Source organism: Trachinotus anak, unplaced genomic scaffold, assembly GCF_046630095.1.
Source record: "Trachinotus anak isolate AG129_WGS33_773 ecotype Australia unplaced genomic scaffold, CSIRO_AGI_Tana_v1 ptg000011l, whole genome shotgun sequence".
Lineage (NCBI taxonomy): Eukaryota > Metazoa > Chordata > Actinopteri > Carangiformes > Carangidae > Trachinotus > Trachinotus anak.
Genome location: NW_027273862.1, coordinates 14,805,536 through 14,823,832, shown reverse-complemented (window position 1 = coordinate 14,823,832; position 18,297 = coordinate 14,805,536). Strand labels below are relative to the sequence as shown.

General features: G+C 39.5%; 1 protein-coding gene across 1 annotated transcript; it reads left to right on the top strand.

The window, feature by feature from the left end:
* The first annotated feature begins 663 nt into the window (after positions 1–663).
* fes (FES proto-oncogene, tyrosine kinase) lies at positions 664–17,104 on the top strand. Its single transcript, XM_071488309.1, has 18 exons — positions 664–2,464; positions 3,606–3,779; positions 5,088–5,184; positions 5,430–5,613; positions 6,176–6,313; positions 6,406–6,525; positions 6,704–6,826; positions 8,671–8,866; positions 9,845–9,922; positions 10,824–11,033; positions 11,388–11,510; positions 11,746–11,799; positions 12,797–12,915; positions 13,007–13,101; positions 13,253–13,376; positions 15,820–15,977; positions 16,116–16,238; positions 16,409–17,104. Exons 1-18 carry the CDS (start codon positions 2,240–2,242, stop codon positions 16,549–16,551), a joined length of 2,484 nt encoding a protein of 827 aa, XP_071344410.1. The 5' UTR covers positions 664–2,239; the 3' UTR covers positions 16,552–17,104.
* The last annotated feature ends 1,193 nt before the right edge of the window (positions 17,105–18,297 follow it).

Here is an 18,297-nt window from a genome sequence, read left to right as displayed (position 1 = left end):
TATTTCATATATTGACATACAGTGTATGGCTAGCCCATACAATATGTGTTTATGTATGTTTATGTTACATACATGTGTCCTTCCAAAAGCCGATCTATATGTTGATTATATATATATATATATATATATATGTGTGTGTGTGTGTGTGTGTGTGTGTGTGTGTGTGTTTGTGTGAATAAAAAAATACAGACATGTATGTTTAAAATTAATAGGAAAAACATATATAAGCATATGTTGTTTTTAATAAACTTAATTCAGTCATTTATTAACCATACTGCTCATCCTTTTAGGGTTGCTAGGGGCTGGAGCCAGTCCAGCTAACAGGTCGCCAATCTATCACAGGGCTGATTTTTCAAAATAAATTTGCATATTTTTTAAATACATATCATTAACATATACGGCCACAGCATATGACACCATATACAATTTTATTAAAATTATATTTCAATTGTAGATATACAACATTTTACTATGTATATTTCATAAATATATTATAAAATTTAACTTTACCTTTGTATATCTAGAGGGTGTATATATGTGATAATGATATATGGCACAGGTAACATGTGGCAACATTACTCTTGATATAGAGGCATATATATCATACATGCCCAGACATGCTGTGTCTCCATGGCTCCATGTCTACATTACAGTCCTGGGATGTCATTTCATTTTGGTAGAGTAGATCAAACCAGACCAGCTTGATATCATTGTGCATCATTGTGACGATGAGATGTGGTGAAGAAGAAGAAGAAAGACAGAAAATAGAAATACTCAGTAAGCTATAAGTACTCAAAACAGTTTTAACCACAGTATGTGAATAAATATACTGAGTTATAGTGAGAAACATTTAGTCAGTACAGCTTCTGGCCACATTGCTGCACTATATCCTCCAACTGTACCTTAACACAAAAGCTGACATTTCCTCTGTGGTCTGCAAACACAGCTTGAGCAGTGCTGCACAGTTTCTTTGTATTGTGTTCCTGCTTCTCTCTACCTTGTGTAATAGGCGTATTTGATGATGTATGGTTGGTGTAATTAAGCCAATGAGTTTACAACAGAGAGGTTGCACCCAACACTAACCAAGTCATAGATACAAGTAATGAAGTGAGACTGGGATCACACTGAGGTAATAAGAAAATGAAACACTTTTTTAAAATTTTACACAACAAACACCATAAGCAGTTTTTATTGCAGTCTGTGAACAGTTAACTTAAAAAACAGCACCCACAGAGGGTTTCAGCACATTGGCCACTGGTCAAAGTTAGATGGCACTGGGCACTATGTTTAAATTATGTTTTTATGTGCAGGAGCATACTGGGTTCAGCAGTAAACCTGCACCTGCCTCCATCAGACTTTAAGGTCACTGTGGGGAAGTCACACTGCTCCACTAAGCTGCTCACCAGATGTTCTTTTGTACATTTATAATAACATGACATTAAAAGACCCTTGCTAGTAAAGATGACACTTTCTGTGTTGGAGTAAGTATTCTGGTCACATACTTAAAATAAAGGTGGCACCAAAACAACAGTCAATGTTACTAAAGGAAAATGGCCCCTGTCAGCAGAATATAATCATGAACCATGTACGCTGATTATTATCTCTGTTGCTCTCATATGTAAGTAGCGTTGAACTTTTTTAGTTGGTTAAGGTTGAGCCATATTTGCATTAGTTTACAGTACATATATATATTGCTGCTTAGTTAATGTTATATGTTATGTGTTTTTTTTTATGTACAGTTTTTTTCAGTTTAGGAACTACAGCTACAAAATGAAATTTGTTATTCTGAAATGTAGAGAAGTAGAAGTATGGCATATAAAAGGGAAATGTGTTATGTTTCAAGCTCAGTCTGTGGTCTTTCTCAGACAGCATTCTGCCTCCACCTGTTTCCGTGTGTGTGTTTCTGCATTTTATTTGGATATTTTATACATTTACAACTACAGTTTTTGTGTTATTGTGCCTCTAACATTGTTCCTAAATTGAAAGCAAAATTTCAATTACGAGCATAACCACATTCAAACAGACACGAGGAAGTGCTGCCTCACACGGACCACTGTGCTTTTTGCTTACAGGGAAGTGAAAACACTCTACGGTCACAGAGAAATAACTCCTCTTGGTCATTAGCAGCTGCTTCAGCTCACCACTCTGTTTCTGTCCCAGTCTGAGAAAAACAAAGGTGCTGTAGGATTTACTGCTTACAACAAAGCCCTGGGACAGTGGAGACTGTAACTATTCAGAGATGGGTTTTGGAGAGGACCTGAGGTGTCCTCAGGCACATGCAGCAGTTATGCGGCTGCTGGACTCAGAGCTTCACCTGATGGAGGTCATGAAGAAGTGGATGGGTCAGCGGGCTAAGAGTGAGCGGGAGTTTGCAGTGCAGCTGCACCACATGGCTACAATGGCGGAGAAAATGGACCGACCTCAGCCTGGTGCAGGTCTGGACTACATCAGCCAGCTCAACAAGGTAAGATCACTCTGCACCTGAGTCGTTCGCTGATCATCATCATTCCACCGGAAGAAAGCCATCACACAAAGAGTGTGACTTCAGTTTATTTCAAACTAGCTTTAAACATTAAGTTGAAGTTAAAAATGGTTTGGAAATTAACAATCAATCAGTGTTTTCCATATATAGAATTTATGTAGACTTCTTTCCATTTCATCATTTTATTCTAGTTTTTTTTCAAATATGTGATGAGACAATATGAGTCATTTCTCTACATATATTCTGAAGTGACTGCTAAAGGGGTAATGTAAGAAATACACCTTATGTGAATGGCTCAAAGTATCCCAAAGTAAATCTGTAAAAGAGGTACTCACAAAATTATGAGAGACCTTGGGTTCTGCTGAAGGCTTAGATACCAAAAAAACCCTCAGCCAAACCATGTTTCATCTTCCCCTAGTTGACATAGTGTAAAATTATTCAAATGTTTAAATATACTCTCAAATCCAAATAAAAAAGAACTCAGAGAGAATACCTCAACTAAGGCTGCACAATCCTCTAAATATTGACACTCAAATAATAAGAAATGTATGTGTACAACTAACTACTACCAAGAGGTTGGTTTTTTTTAATCTGCCTGGATTTCAGATCTATATTCAGTCATTACATTTACATGGACTGTGAAAAATCTCAATTTAAAAATAGAATATAACATTATTATGTAATGTTGGTGTGGCACAACCTATACATCAAATTGCAATTGCTCTATGTTTTCTAGTTATGTCTATGTTAAGTCATATAACCATTATCTAAGGCTGCAAAGATCGGATAAAATTAGTGAGAAGAGTGGTAAAAATGAAAAAAAGAAAAAGAAAATAATGTAAAAAATCATCATGGTGGATAATTTGGTGCCCAGTTGGTGACTCTAATCTCATCAAAACCCACTAGTTTGTTTTAGGTCCCTTGCTTGACTTTCATCAAATTTAATTGAAATCTATTGACCATTTATTTGTTTATTTTCAAGATACATTGCTGACCAAGACAAAAACACACAAATCCAGACTGACCTGCAGGTTGTGGAGGACTGTGTAGCCTTTGCAGAGGTTTATTAATTGTCTCTCGTTTAAATGCCCTGTCTCCTTGACCTTTGCCCTCTGTCTGTCAGTCGTGGGGAGTGCTGGTATCGCAGACGGACTTTCTCAGCCAGGTGATGAAGAGGCGCTCTGAGGATCTGTTGGATGGTCCCATCAGCAAACTGACACTGCTCATCAGAGACAAACAGCAGCTCCGCAAAACCTACGCAGAGCAGTGGAATCTACTGAGGCAGGAGCTCAGCAAGGTGTGTGACTAACACACAAACTCACACACTACTACGTACAAACTGCTACTATCATGCCAGAACCGCCTTTGTACAATCAGACCTCCAACTGTGATAAAACCACTCACTGCTGAAAATAATGTTTGATTCCTCTTGTGATGTTCTTCTGTTTGACTTTTTGCACACTCTTTTGCTCATATATTTGCACAGTCAGACAACGGGACATGCAATAAAAGCCAAACTAAAAGCTAAACTAAACATGTTTGAGTTTATTGATAGAGGCAGATAGTGTTGGTGCATAGACAAGTGACTACATATTTTCTGTGTTCTATGGATGGATACTGTGTAAAGTTATTTTTCACTTTGTGAAACATTTACATAATGTTTGCTTTTTCTAAACACTGATGTATTTGAAAAAAAATATCATCCACAGCTCAGATGTTATGAAGCAATATCTCATTTCTTTTGCAGCCATTCTTGCACACATAAACCATCTACTCATTTTGTTCAAGACCTCAGTGTTTAGTGTAAATATCACTATCTATTTCCTTTTCTGAATGCTTTCATCATTTTAAAATGAAAGCAGACTATGTAAATGACTATTGCGTGTATGAAACAGTGATAACAGAAGTGGTAGAGTTTATGTATATGACATGACTCCTACAAGAAACAGAAGTTGTTGCTTGTTTTCTTCAGTGTGTCATCTTGACATGCGGACGAGCACTGCAGTGGCAGCTTTATAAGCAGACAGCAGTCAAATGAAATGAGGTTCAATAGACTGGAAAGAATGTGTGCAAATGCATTTTGATGGGATCTCAAACTGGTGGCTGCTCCACACTGTTTTTATTACCCAATTACATAAGGCAAATGATGGGTTCATTTTCATTTATCCATACTGAGTTGCAGTTTGGCCATTTGCGATTCAATTTATTTATTTGAATTTTCTTACTTTGCTGTGCAGCTCAAGTTCTGGCAGTTTTGATTTTGTGTACATCATTGTGCAGTTGCACAATAACTGAAATTCATGTTGTGATAGCAACTAAACAGCAATGTCGGATGCAGTCAGGTGGAGTTATAAGTATTGGCTGCAGCTACACAACAAAGGTCAGATCATTTCCTCATATGTCTTCTCTCATGTTTCATGTTCCTCTGCAGCGAAATGTATCACAGCCTCTGTCCACTTCCTGTTTGAAGTAGCGCTCTCACTCAGGAGGGCAGTTTGTAACCGCACAAAAACCTTCTTCAAATTACCATAATTCTCGCACTGCATATTTTCCATCTGCATGTGTGCTGTAAAAGATGCTGTTGTGTGTCTGTGTGACGCTTCAGGTGACGCAAACAGAGCTGGAGAAGCTGAAGAGCAGCTACAGACAGGCAGCGAGAGATGCAGCTCAGGCTAAGAGGAAGTACCAGGAGGCCAATAAAGGTTGGGATTCCTGGCATAACTTACTTCTCTGAGCAGTTTCACACTGATGGCACAGTCTGTCAGTTTTTGTGGGTAGTTTTTCATTAACCATTTTGAGGGTTTGAGTGCAGAGGGTGATGATTGCAAATGAGATTTGTGAAACTAGGCTAATTTAATTAACTTATACAGTGTTAATCTGATTTGTGTATTTCCATTGTCACATAATTTACCACAATGTGTCATCTCGTTCTTGTATATGTGAACAGAGAAAGAGCGAGACAAGGCCAAAGAGCGTTACATAAAAAGTACACTGAGACTCCACGAGCTGCATAATGAATACATTCTGTCCGTGCGAGCTGCTCAGGTTTACCATCAGCACCACTACAGTCAGATCCAACCTGCCCTGCTCACCGCCCTGCAGACGCTGCAGCAGGAGATGGTGCTCATCCTGTAAGACCAAATATATGACAGAGAGGATTGAAGACTGTGAATGTGTGTGTGAGTGTGTGTGTGTGTGTGTGGGATTGGGTGTGGGTTGGTGGTGGTGGTGGTGGTGGTGGTGGGTGGGGGGGGGGGGGGGGGCTGTTTTGACAACTAATCTTTGTTTGTGCACTCAAGAAAACTTTCAGAAAATTTCAAAATAGAAATGAGAAGTGAAACAGTGAAATGAATGAACAGTTTCATGCATTAAATGTTTGACATCCAGTGAACATCTTAGATGTCAAACAATAACAACACAAATTTGACAAAAGGTTAAAGCATCTAAATATTTACTGTGATCAACCGCTTGTCTCAGGCAAGTCTCTTTAAGTAGATGGATTTATATGAATCAACCTGCAGCCAACCAAACTCCAAATTCTTATCTTATGCTTTGGAAAAGAGATGTCATGTAAATGTAGTTTGCATTTAGCTAAGTTTTGCAAAACGTTCCTTGAAATCAATGTACAGGCCAACATATGTGCATCATGTGTAATGCATGTTTTCCCATGCCCCCCCTGGACCTCTGATCCAGAAAGGAGATCCTGCAGGAGTATTTCGACATTTCCACGTTTCTTCATCATGAAGTAGTGCAGATCCACAGAGAGATATCTTCGGCTCTAACGGCCATCGATCCTCACAGAGAATACGAAAGCTTCATTCACCAGAACAGGCAAACTTTTCTTCTCAGATATCAACCAACCATGATGACAGCCCACTTTGCAGAGCAATGATGCCATGAACTGTGTGTGTGTGTGTTTGTAGGTCTGTGGTAGAGATTCCTGCTTGTGCAGAGTTTGATTGTAGCCTTCTGGAGGACACTGAGCCGCTAAACCCCAGAGAGATTGAACTGAATGACCTCACGCTTGAGACAATCCAGCACAAGTGAGAACAAACTCAATAGATGACTTAAGTCCAATTCCTTTTTTTTTAATGGCTCAACTACTTCCTACTTCCTACTTCCTCCTAACCCTTCCCTGATCTGTTTGCCTCCTATTTCCTCTGACTATTGTACATCAATTACTTCCTCTCCTTAAGTTATTTTACCTTCCTCTTCCCCCAGACTAACTGCAGTAGAGGAGCAGCTGCTGGACCTCGCTCGGACTCTGGGCTCCCAGCAGACCTCAGTGGAACAGCTGGAGCTGGAGCTGGAGGCAGAGCAGGAAGGTGTCAAAAAAGGCCAGAGGTGAGCGGACCAAAGGCATGAACCAGAATCGGTGATGCTCCAGTTTTGTATTCAGAGGTTCAGAGGAGGTTTCCAAATTAAAATCACGCAGCCTTTGGTAGCTGTGAGGACAAATTACCAAAGTTTGTCTCTGTGGGCAGCTCTTCCCATCAGGAGAGTTCAGTGTGCTCTTGGTTGGGCAACAGTTAATAACCAGTGTGGTCTCTGGGGGCAGTAAGTGCTCTATGAATTATAATACAGTAATATGGTCAGAGTTATGGAGCTCGACCCCCTCATTTGTCTTGGTTGATGAGGCTGTCTGAAAGTGTTAGAGGTTTACAGTCCTGTGGGAGTGATCGAGTCATTAACAGGCTCCTGGAGGACAACTGGAAGCAAAGTGTTTATTTGCAAAAGGTTGAAAACTTGTAAAGGCAGCTGGGGAGCACATATGGTGGTGGTGGTGTTAGTGAGGTGAGTGGAGGTTATGTTGCCCTTTGGTCTGGATTTTGAAGAAACATTTTATAAATTAACTCTGACAAAGAGTGACCTCTTGTAGCTGAGAATCTGATTACCTGAGGAAAAGTCAATACACTTGCTTCTGTGGTTCCTGTTCACCGTCACTCTGAGATTATTTCAAAAGCATCAGTGAAGACAGAAATCTGGTCAAGCAGTGGCATGTTAGCATTTGGCTTGTTCTTTATAGTTGACAAAAAAATCTCATCACAAGATTCAATTGGATTTTTTTTGTTGTTCTTTATAGCTTTCAGGCCACTAAATCATAAAGTTGGATTACCAGCTAGTCAAAGTAGGAAACTGCCCCGCAGACTTCAAGGGTGTCCCAGAAGCCCCAGCTTCACTGCAGAAATACAGCTGGTTATTGCAAGTTTGTTTAAAATTTGCACTACTTTAGAATATATCAAAAAGGCAAATGTTGCATTTTTATTATATTGCACTCACAGGATACATATTTGCAAAATAAAAACATGCATAACTGAATTTACGGAGCAACTAATGGTTAATTTCATTGATGATTAATCTACCATCCACTTTTGGATAAATCATTTTGTCTATAAAATGTCATAAAATAGAGAAAAAGGCCCATGATATTTTGCCAGAGCACAAAGTACCATCTTTAAAATCTTTGTTTTATGACCAAACATATGCAGTTTACAAAGAAACGCAAATTCTCACATTGAGAAGCTGAAATCAAGGCATTTTTGCTTGAAAAATGATTGCAACATTTAATTATTATCCAAATAGTTGCATATTAATTTCTGTAACTTTAACTATGCTAAATGGGCACATAATGAAGCTGGGATTATAGTGTGTGCACTGTGCCATGTGGACTATACAGGATCTTGGAGGTGACAGGGTGCATACATTGTGTACAGAAGGAGGCTGGGGTGGTCATCAGAGGTCAAACAGCAGATATTGCCCTGGTGCCCTCTAACAGGTCAATCCATCCATGCACTGGCTGTTCCTATTCTGTTGACCCTTGCGTTGATGAGCCATAAAGACCTCTACAGTGAAGCCTCATCTCATTTTTTTGAAGTTCTGTTTCAGGACTTCAGAAGGACTCATTTGAGGTTTACTGGTCGTACATGCTCACCATCCAGGACCAGGGCTGACTAAACTCTTGTTAGAGAAGCCCAGTTATTGATTGCATCAGTCAACAGGAAGCATCTGTAAACATAATTGCACAGACAGGCTTTTTATTGATGTCTGTTTGCTCTTGTACTGTCCTATTGTGCCATGTGTGTTGTTTTATTGACTTCCTCCTCCCTTTGTGTTGCTCACACTGATAAGGTCCTGCACAATATATAAATTACCTTTCCTGATGTAGAGCTGCTTTCTGTTTTGCCCAGGGTCTACCAGTTCAGCAAGAGACATGCACTGGAGGAGTGCCGGCAGCAGGTTGCTCTGTCTCAGGGCATGAGAGCCAAGCTAGAGGCGCAGAGACTTATTCTGAAGGAGAAACTTGAGCAGCTGGGCTCCAAAGAACCTCCCTCCGCCCTGACACTGGACCCAGACACTGTTTCAATTTCATCCAACTCAAGCAATGTATGTTCTCCCTGCCAGAGGCTTTCCTTCCTTTGTCTAGCTCCTCATCAATTTAGCTCTGTCAGTCAGCCAGATGCAAAAAATAGGTTGGGCGTTACATTTAAACTCAAAAAACAAGTTATGGTAGGAGGGCGATTGACGTTGTGTTGGATAATGGACAACTATTGTTGGTATGAAGTACAAAGATGTTATGTCAGGTTTAAATATAGTAACAGTTTTTCGTTCTCTACTTCCTCTAAACATAATCAAACAGTATGACATAACAACTTAAAGAATTACTTTACATAGTGTTTCCACCAGACGTAGGTCAGATTCATTATATAGCCAGTCATAAGTCTTGGATAAGTTCCTAGTCCATGTCCTGAACTTCTTCTTCTATCTAAGACCTTAAACAAGTCATTATAGCAATTAGCAAAAACTGCATCATCGGGCTCATTTTACTGACAACATCAATAACAGAGGGCTAATGTTAGATATTACCACTTGTTTATTGATTTTTATAGACAACATTTAGACTAAAGATTTTGTTACCACACTGTATGGTACTTAACACCAGCTCTTAGCTAACCTTAGCTTAAACCATCACTACCCAAGGAGCGGCATCAACAGTTTCAACTTACTCTAACTTTTTTGCCTTCATGGATGGCAGTTTTTTTCAGTCACAACTTCTCAACTTCAAAAGATTAAACTGAAAAGCAACAAGTGAAGCCCATTCTTACCTTTGTTCTGAAATACATCAACACCAACAATCAACTAGATTTCCATGAAATTTTCTACAGATATCAACAGTACTAAATCCTGTTGAATTTTGTTATCCTCTTCATGTAGCGCCACCATCAGATCAAATGTTTTTTTTTTTTCCTAAAGCATTTTTTGCTTTTATTTTGATAGTAATGGTGGACATGGAAAAAAGAAGGGAAGGGAGGACACTTTTGCCAGTTACTGTCATAATGTGCTCTTGATCTTTTCTTTTCTCAGGACCACAGCCAAACTTCCAGAGTCCTCATGGAAGGCATCATAAACAATCTAAGTGGCCTGTTTAAATCCAAATGTGAGGTATGTGAAACGACTACAATAATCACACACCAAACAATAATGGATAGAGGAGAACTTGTTATACTTAACTGTATGGCATCACGTTGTACACATTAAACAATATCTATTTCTTTGTGCGTTGCTGAAGAACACTTTAACAGGAAGATCAGTTGTTCCCGCTGAAGGGCACTTCCCTTCCTGGTTCTAACACCCTCCCTCGCTAAACTCTAAGTGCAGCACCTGTTTTTGTACACTCAGACCTCTTGCTTCACAATAAACAATTCATCATGTTTTGGTGAAAGTGCCCAAGTTTCAAAGTGTATCCTCTGTGGCGCTCACTCAGGCACATGATCTTTCTTCGGGGTCTCTTGCTTGTGAAGGCACCATGGGACTTATTGAGGTCAGCTTTGTCGGTCAAGTTACTACTTTTGAAATTCTGCCTGACCTAAAACTAAGTTTACTTCTCAGGCGGCCAGGCAGCCAGTTTACATTTCATGGTTTTATCATTGCTGACAGACGATAATACTCAGGGAGCTATGACCCAGCTGTCCTGCACACAAACTCTCAACAGGAAAAGGCCTTGCACAGTCTTTCACTTTTTAATCAGACAGACAAAAATGTCAGCATGCATGCTGTAGAAGAACATGATGAGCTAATAATGTTTTAATGTCTATAATGTGTTAGATTTCAAGTCTAAATTATTTGAAGTGTGAACCATTTCTCCCTCCACCTCCCAACTCTGTGTTATCCTGGAGGCATGAAGGGTGGTGCAGTTAGAGTTTAAAGTATTACAGACTCTTCTTTGAAGTATCTCCATACAATCTCTGCAGAATCACCCTAAAACCCAGAATCTATCACTTCTTATTGTTTCATTATTCATGTCAGCTTTAAAGATTCTACTTTTCTCTGTCCCTGCCTCCAGGTTCTTCCGGTCCTCAGCCCGGTAAAGGAGGTGGATCGTCCTCTGGGGCAGCAGGACTGGTACCATGGAGCCATTCCCAGACTAGAGGTCCAGCAGCTGCTGAAGAGTGATGGAGACTTCTTGGTGAGGAAGAGTCAAGAGAAACAGGGTTATGTGCTCTCTGTGCAATGGGATGGATCCTGCAAGCATTTCCTTATTCAGAACACGGATGTAAGTGAACCTGCTTAAAGTAGTAGAAAACTTTTGTAGAGAGAAGAGTTGTAGAGGTACATTTTAATTTATATATGTTGTTCCTATTTCATATCAGAAAGTTTGAACATGTGCAAGTATTGAGTAATTAAGGCCGATTGAATCATTAAGAAGATGATAATGGTAGATTTCCAATTTTATCTATATAGGAGGAAGTTAAGAGTTCATGTAAATGTTGTGGTTATTTTGTACATGGTGTTATTTTCTGCAAATTCAGCAGAAGTTTATATGTTTAGAATTAATACAAAACTGATATTTTGATGATGTTTGCACATCAGTTCACTTCTGTAAATGCTTTTCCATGTGTGTCAGTAGAATCTGTACCGTCTGGATGGACAAGGTTTCCCCAGTATCCCGCTGCTGATCCATCATTTACTGTCCTCACAACAACACATCACCAGGAGGGCTGACATAGTGCTAAAGAAACCTGTACTGAAGGTATTGCTGTAACACACACACACACACACACACACACACACACACACGGATCTTTTAGCATGCTGATAGCAAACAATTATAGCTGTTAAGCTGCACATATACAAACCTAAACTTGCTCTCCAATGATCTCGCCTTCAAAGTCTTTCACATGTCCTTTTCTCTCCTCCCTTGCTAGTCTCAGTTTACATCATCACCAGTATGTGTCTCTCTTATTGTTAATTTTTAACCCCATTAGGACAAGTGGGTCCTGGAACATGATGATATTATCCTGGGACAGCTCATTGGACGGGTGGGTAAGCTTGAAATCTGTTGACAGAAATGCAGAAGCGAAGTTAGCAAAAGCAAACACTTTATTTTTAATTCATTGCTTTTCATTATGCCTATTAGCAGAGTAAGCCATGCGTAGTGTGCCCATGTGTTTGTCATCTCAAAATGTTGTGAACGTATCTGCATTAACCTTTTTGTCCAAAGGGTAAGGAAGACCTGCGTAGTGAGTCGTATTAATTCACTTAAATAAAAATAAAAACAACAACAACATGAGTGCCCTGAAGACCTTATTACCAGTTTAAAGGTTCACAAGTTTTCTTATCTGTCTTAAATGAATACTTTGATTTCCCCTCTCCATACTGGCTACAAAGAGCTCTTGTCTGAAATGATTTCAGCCTAAGTGTTGGGGGACAAAATGCAAAGCTCTTGTTTTAAGCAAAAATGTGTTATGTAGTTTAGCCTAAAGCTATTATGAGGCGTCAGCAGTTTGAATTATTCAAATAAAGTGGGTATCTTGAAAAGTTAGTCTTTTAGTACAAAATTTCCACATTTGGTTACTCTCCCTCTGTTGTGGCTCAGCAAGCAAACACTACCCTTGGAAAAACAAAGAGGGAATTTTGTAGTAAAAACACTTGGTTCGTGTAATTCAGACAGCTGAAGTCTCATATTAACTACAGCTGAACTTTAGAAATAATTTGTACACAGAGGACGCACTGCAGATGTTGTCCTCCATCACTTACGTTGATATTGCTTTGGGAAGGGGATCTCTTTATGGCCAGTTTGGACAGAAGGGACAACTACAGCAACCATTACAATTGATGTAGATGTTTATCTCCCATTTTATCTGCGGTCATAAAATTGTGCACAACATTTCACCAAGAAAATGGTTGATAAATGAAGAAAATCAGCTGTGGAACTGACATAAATTATTTGGTGCTGGATTAGATGAATACTCTAATGATTGAGAAAAGAGAGCTCAAAAAGCTGTTATTGATCATGTTGGTGTTGATACTACACAGGGCAACTTTGGAGAGGTGTACAGTGGTTGTTTACGCTCTGATAACACTCCTGTAGCTGTGAAATCCTGTAAAGAGAATCTGGCCCCAGAGCACAAGAGTAAGTTCCTGATGGAGGCCAGGTTAGTACACACACACACACACACACACACACACACACACACACACACTAACACACTAACACACTCCTCTCTGTACTTCTTTCCTGTGCAGGATCCTGAAGCAGTACGACCATCCTAACATCGTGAAGCTGATAGGGGTGTGCACTCAGAAACAGCCCATCTACATCATTATGGAGCTTATTCAAGGTGAATATGATCCTGATAGACACCACCTTTACATCTCAACAGCTTCAAGATTTATCGTACCATTACTGCTTCCCCACTTTGTTCCTTCATCATCACTGTATATGTTTATCTTTGTGTGTATTTGTGTGTATGTGTGTACACATTTCATAAGGTGGGGATTTTCTCTCCTTCTTGCGCCACGAGGGTCACAGTCTGAGGCCGAAGGTGTTGGTTAATATGACAGAAAATGTAGCAGCTGGCATGGAGTACCTGGAGAGCAGGAAGTGTATTCACAGGTTGGTCCCTCAGTCTGTCAGTCTTTATATAGCCCCCTCCGTGGGGACGAGACAGTTTACAGCACCCTGTCTCATCAAATCAGGAACAGCTAAGACTGTGACTTTATATAATCTAAGTCAGACACACTTGCATCAAGGAGCTGACTATTTATACTAGATGGTTTTGCAATGCAGAAGGTAACTAAGTATATTTGCCCCAGTATCGTTTTTAAGTATAATTTTGAGGTACTTGTACTTTAATAGAGTAATTTCCATTTATAATTATAATAATTTATGTAACTTTTTACTTGAACTAAAGGCTTTAGTTACTGGTTATTTTGCAGATTCAAATTGTTCATTCAAATATAATCAAAAATAAATGATAACATATTATTATGGTTTTAGCTACCCAGCAGTACATGAGGTAATTAATGTGAGCCCCACTTTCATCAGCTGCAACATTAAAGTGATATGTACCTAAATGCATCAGTTGAGGTGATCTCAGTCCATAATGGTCTGAGACCCCTGGCCCAGATACTTCCATTTTGCATTTGTTTCAAATGTAATATTATTTTTATCAGCCAAACTATTTGAATGAAAAGTTGAATCTTTGAAAAATGTACATGAATTTCAGAATATTTTAGTATTTGGTATAACAGAGAGCCCCTGTTAGTGTTCAGTGGGACTGAGGTCAGGTGACTGTGAAGGAAAGTCATTGACAGTCAGGACTCCCTGGTCTTCAGGTAGATCCTGCAAAGCTTTGAGGGGTGTTTGGGGTCATTATCCTGCTGCACTATGAGTCCTGCTCTACTAAGATGCAAATTAGAGGGTACAACATGTCTTTGATGAATGGAGTGGTACTTCTTCATGGTCAGGGTGTAGTCAGTTCGGTGCAGGTGTGAAACTCCAGAGTAGGTGAAACATCCCCATACATGAACATCCCCAACACTGTGTTCCTCCTGCTTGTCTCCTAACATACATGTGGTGGCTCTAAAGCCAGCATGAACTGAACACACAGGAAAAACACACAGTGCAGTGTGTTACACAAACGATTGTTCCAGTGAAACTGAATTTTGTAAAATATTAGAACATATTCATTTTACATACAGTGCAATGTAGTGTCTACAAAAAGCTGCAGCAGACTGATCTCTAAGCCTCCATTAGACATAACAAAAAAACTCATTCAGTTCACCTAACTGTTAACCAAACTGTACTTTCCCACCAGCACGTCCACATACGTTAATGTAGCAGTCAAACTGTAAATTGAAAAAGAGGGATAAAGAGTTTCCTTAAATAAATGATAGCTGTGGCATACATGAAGGTGAAACTAGAAACCTACAGAGTTTTTCTCTTAAATGAAAAAGGCGTGAATTCATTACATGTATTTAGAAGACACATTTTGCCAAAGCAATCTACAAGAAGTACATTCAAACTCAAAAGGAACAAGCCAAATGTCATCCAGAATTAGAACTGCACCTGATAAACATCTACTAGTTTTCAGAGACATGCGGTGCAAGTGCTGGGTGTCCTTTTTCTTGTTCTCTCTCACCAGCATGTGGTGTTAAGTTGTGGTCTGAAAAAGTAGGCCTGTGTTCAGCCTGTGTTCAGCCTCCGGTAGTGACTCCTGACTTCAGTTAGAGCTCAGTCCACAGAAAAAAAACTTTGTACTGGTAAGAGAATACATAGGCATATCAGGTTATTTCACAGTTTTGGTCTAGAGCAAGAAAAGGCTGCCTCTCTATATTGTCTCTATAGTGCTTGATGACCTGAGGCTGTTTACAAGGAGCAATAGTCAACTAAACATGGGGGTGCTAAACCATTCAGAGCCTTGTACACTCTTGTATATTGATTTTATTGAATAAGATTTTAAAATCTGCTATAAAAGAGACAGAAAGCCAGTGCAAGGATTCTGAACTGGGTGTGATATGTTCCCTTTTTTCATTTCTATTATTTTTAACAAGCACAGCCTCAAAAGACTGTGGATCTCACAGTTTTAAATAATCACCATACATAACAAAGGATAAACTGAATTGAAACAGAAAATTAAAACAGAAACAAATTTCTTTTTGTGAAAATACACTAAATATGAACTGAAATGGGCCTGTGTGTATGATTTAAGGCATCTGTTGTTGGGTGGGAGCGATTAGGGAGCTTAAGGTGAAGCATCAGTGGAGGTTGTGTTGGGAAAGACATGAGTTTGTGACATTCGGCTCATTACAGGAGCGCTGTACAATTTGCCCAGCGGGTACAGATCAGAGCAGGCTCCTGGTAGCTGCTCAGCCTGTAATGCTGCATGCCTAACATGCAGCATCAGAGACATGACAAGAACGCCCGTTCTCCTGATCCATCTATAGTGCTGTCTGTTCCAGTACTGCTTCTCATATTGAGATAGATATTTCTGTGTCACTTTTTCCTTTTTTGCCTCTGCATGAATTAAATATTTTTCCCTCTTGTATTTTTTAAGGGACTTGGCAGCAAGAAACTGTCTGGTTGCAGAGCACAATGTGGTGAAGATCAGTGACTTTGGGATGTCCCGTCAGCAAGATGATGGTGTCTACTCTGCAGAGGGCGGCCTCAGACAGATTCCTGTCAAATGGACAGCTCCTGAAGCCCTGAACTATGGTACGACACAACTTCCTCTGCGCTGCAGTCACAGTCAGACACACTTCCCCTGTTACTGTCTGCCAAATACTCAGTTAAAAACTGACGAGGACCTGGGTCTGTGCCTTTACCATTGCTGCCCCCTGCTGGTGTTTTCAGGTCGTTATACTACAGAGAGTGATGTCTGGAGCTTTGGTGTCTTACTGTGGGAGACCTTCTCCCTGGGAATGACGCCCTACACGAGCATGACCAACCAACAGACACGAGATGAAGTGGAGAGAGGTAGAGGGTCATAGATAGACTCACGGGAGATAAGATGTCAACATAATTGTGTTCATTTATTGTGCTTTATCCTGACACTAAGGTCTTTTCTGATTCTGTATCTCAGAAAATGTGTACAGCTTGCTAAGATTATCTCAACACCTGTTTTAACTGTCTGTGATGTGTTTCAGGGTACCGTATGCCTGCTCCTCATGGATGTCCTGTGGAAATCTCCAGGATTATGAACAACTGCTGGCAGTACGAAGCCAGAAACAGACCGTCTTTCAAGAAACTTCGGGCTGAGCTCAGTGCTATATACAACAAAATTACATAATACAAGTTTTTTTGTTCAATCAGTTTGATTGGTTGTTTGATAGTTTGTATGTTTTTTTTCCTTAAGAAAGAGTTTTCCAGCATATGGCCCAGTGGGTGGCAGCATATTTGTTTCTTCCCCTCTGGCCCTGATGTCTGTTTTTCATTCCTCCTCCCCCTAACAACAGAAGGTTGTCTTCAACACATCTGTGTTCTTTGAGACAGCACAAACTTTTGCTAACATCAACAAACATACTATACTGTGGATTATCACCATAAGTGCTGAAATGTAACACCCACGTCTGTCTCAGAGAAACCACAATGATGAGTTAAACTGACACATCATCCTGAGGAGTGGAGAGCGTGCCAACACTGACATTAGGACGATAGTACTTGAGGCGGCACAGTCTTTTGGGCTGTTTCTGTCCAGTCTGTTGGGGACTTTAGTTATTGACTTGTTTCTATTGACTTAATTTAGTTCTGTAAGGCAGTAGCCTGAAGGGTTCCTAAAAGAGAAACATGATGTGCCTGTAATGCCAAAAACAAATGATCTAAAATAAAAGTACAGGCCTGTTTGAGCTGTCTTTTTGACTCTTTGCAAAGGAATTTGACTTAAAGCTTCTATAATCAATATATTTACCTCAGCAACAGATGAAATTACTATTTGTAATGGGAAAGGTGTCATTCATGGTGACAAACCCACAGAAAACTCTGCATTTCCCTTGGTTTTATAACCAGTAACTTTAGTGTTGTGGTTCTTACCGCTGTCATCAGTTTCATTTCAAGAGGCAGAAGGCAGCTTTTTTTTTTTTCACCCAGCACCACACAGCAGACAGACAAAATTATTGGTGAATTACTGGTGAACATAGTGGAGTTGACTGAAACTAGGTGTGAGGTCTCCTGTTATACAGATTTAATGGACACCTGCCTGGCAGAAACATATTTAGTTTTTAATGGCCAAGGCACAACACAACACTATTTAAGTCAACATCCATCAAAAAAATATAAAAATACTTTTGTGGCATTAAAAGAAGTGTTGTCCCTCCTGTTAACCTTATTTAGCAATTTACATTACATTTCTAATATATTTGGTTTGTCATTACTATGGAAGAGCATTACAACCAATTTTATATAATATATATATGTATATATGTTTATATGTTAGATCGATATAACTGTTTAGTTTTTTGACAATAATCCCTGGAGAATATTTATGACAGCACATTCAGCAAAGAAAGAATTCATTCAAAACAAAGATCATTTTACAACTGAGATGTTTTAAGACAAATAGTTCAGACGCATTTTTTCTGCGAGTAAAACTCCTTTCCATCCCGAGACCCTGTGGTGGAGGAATATGACCATGTATTACCAACAAATTAAAGTTTACTAGAATTAGTGTTAATCACAGACATGGAATTTCAGTAGAGTTTGCACAGAGTACCATAGACGACAAAAATAAAACTGTAGCACATTATGTTGGAATAGTTGCTCTCATCTGTTACTGCTGTACATTGATTTAACCTTTTTGTTGTTTGTGGTTGAGGAAGCAATTACAGTTGTGTAGTTTAAATAAAATAAATATAATATATTGTTTGAAACCTGATTAAAGTAGCATCCTGTGTTGTGAGCAGTCTGTGAGAGCAGACTGCTCACAACACAGATGCTACAACAAACGGAGGACTTCTTTTGATTCTTTGTACAGCTGATTCAGGGCACAGCACACACAGGCTGGTGGAGGCTGCTGACATTTATGGATTTGTGTAAATTA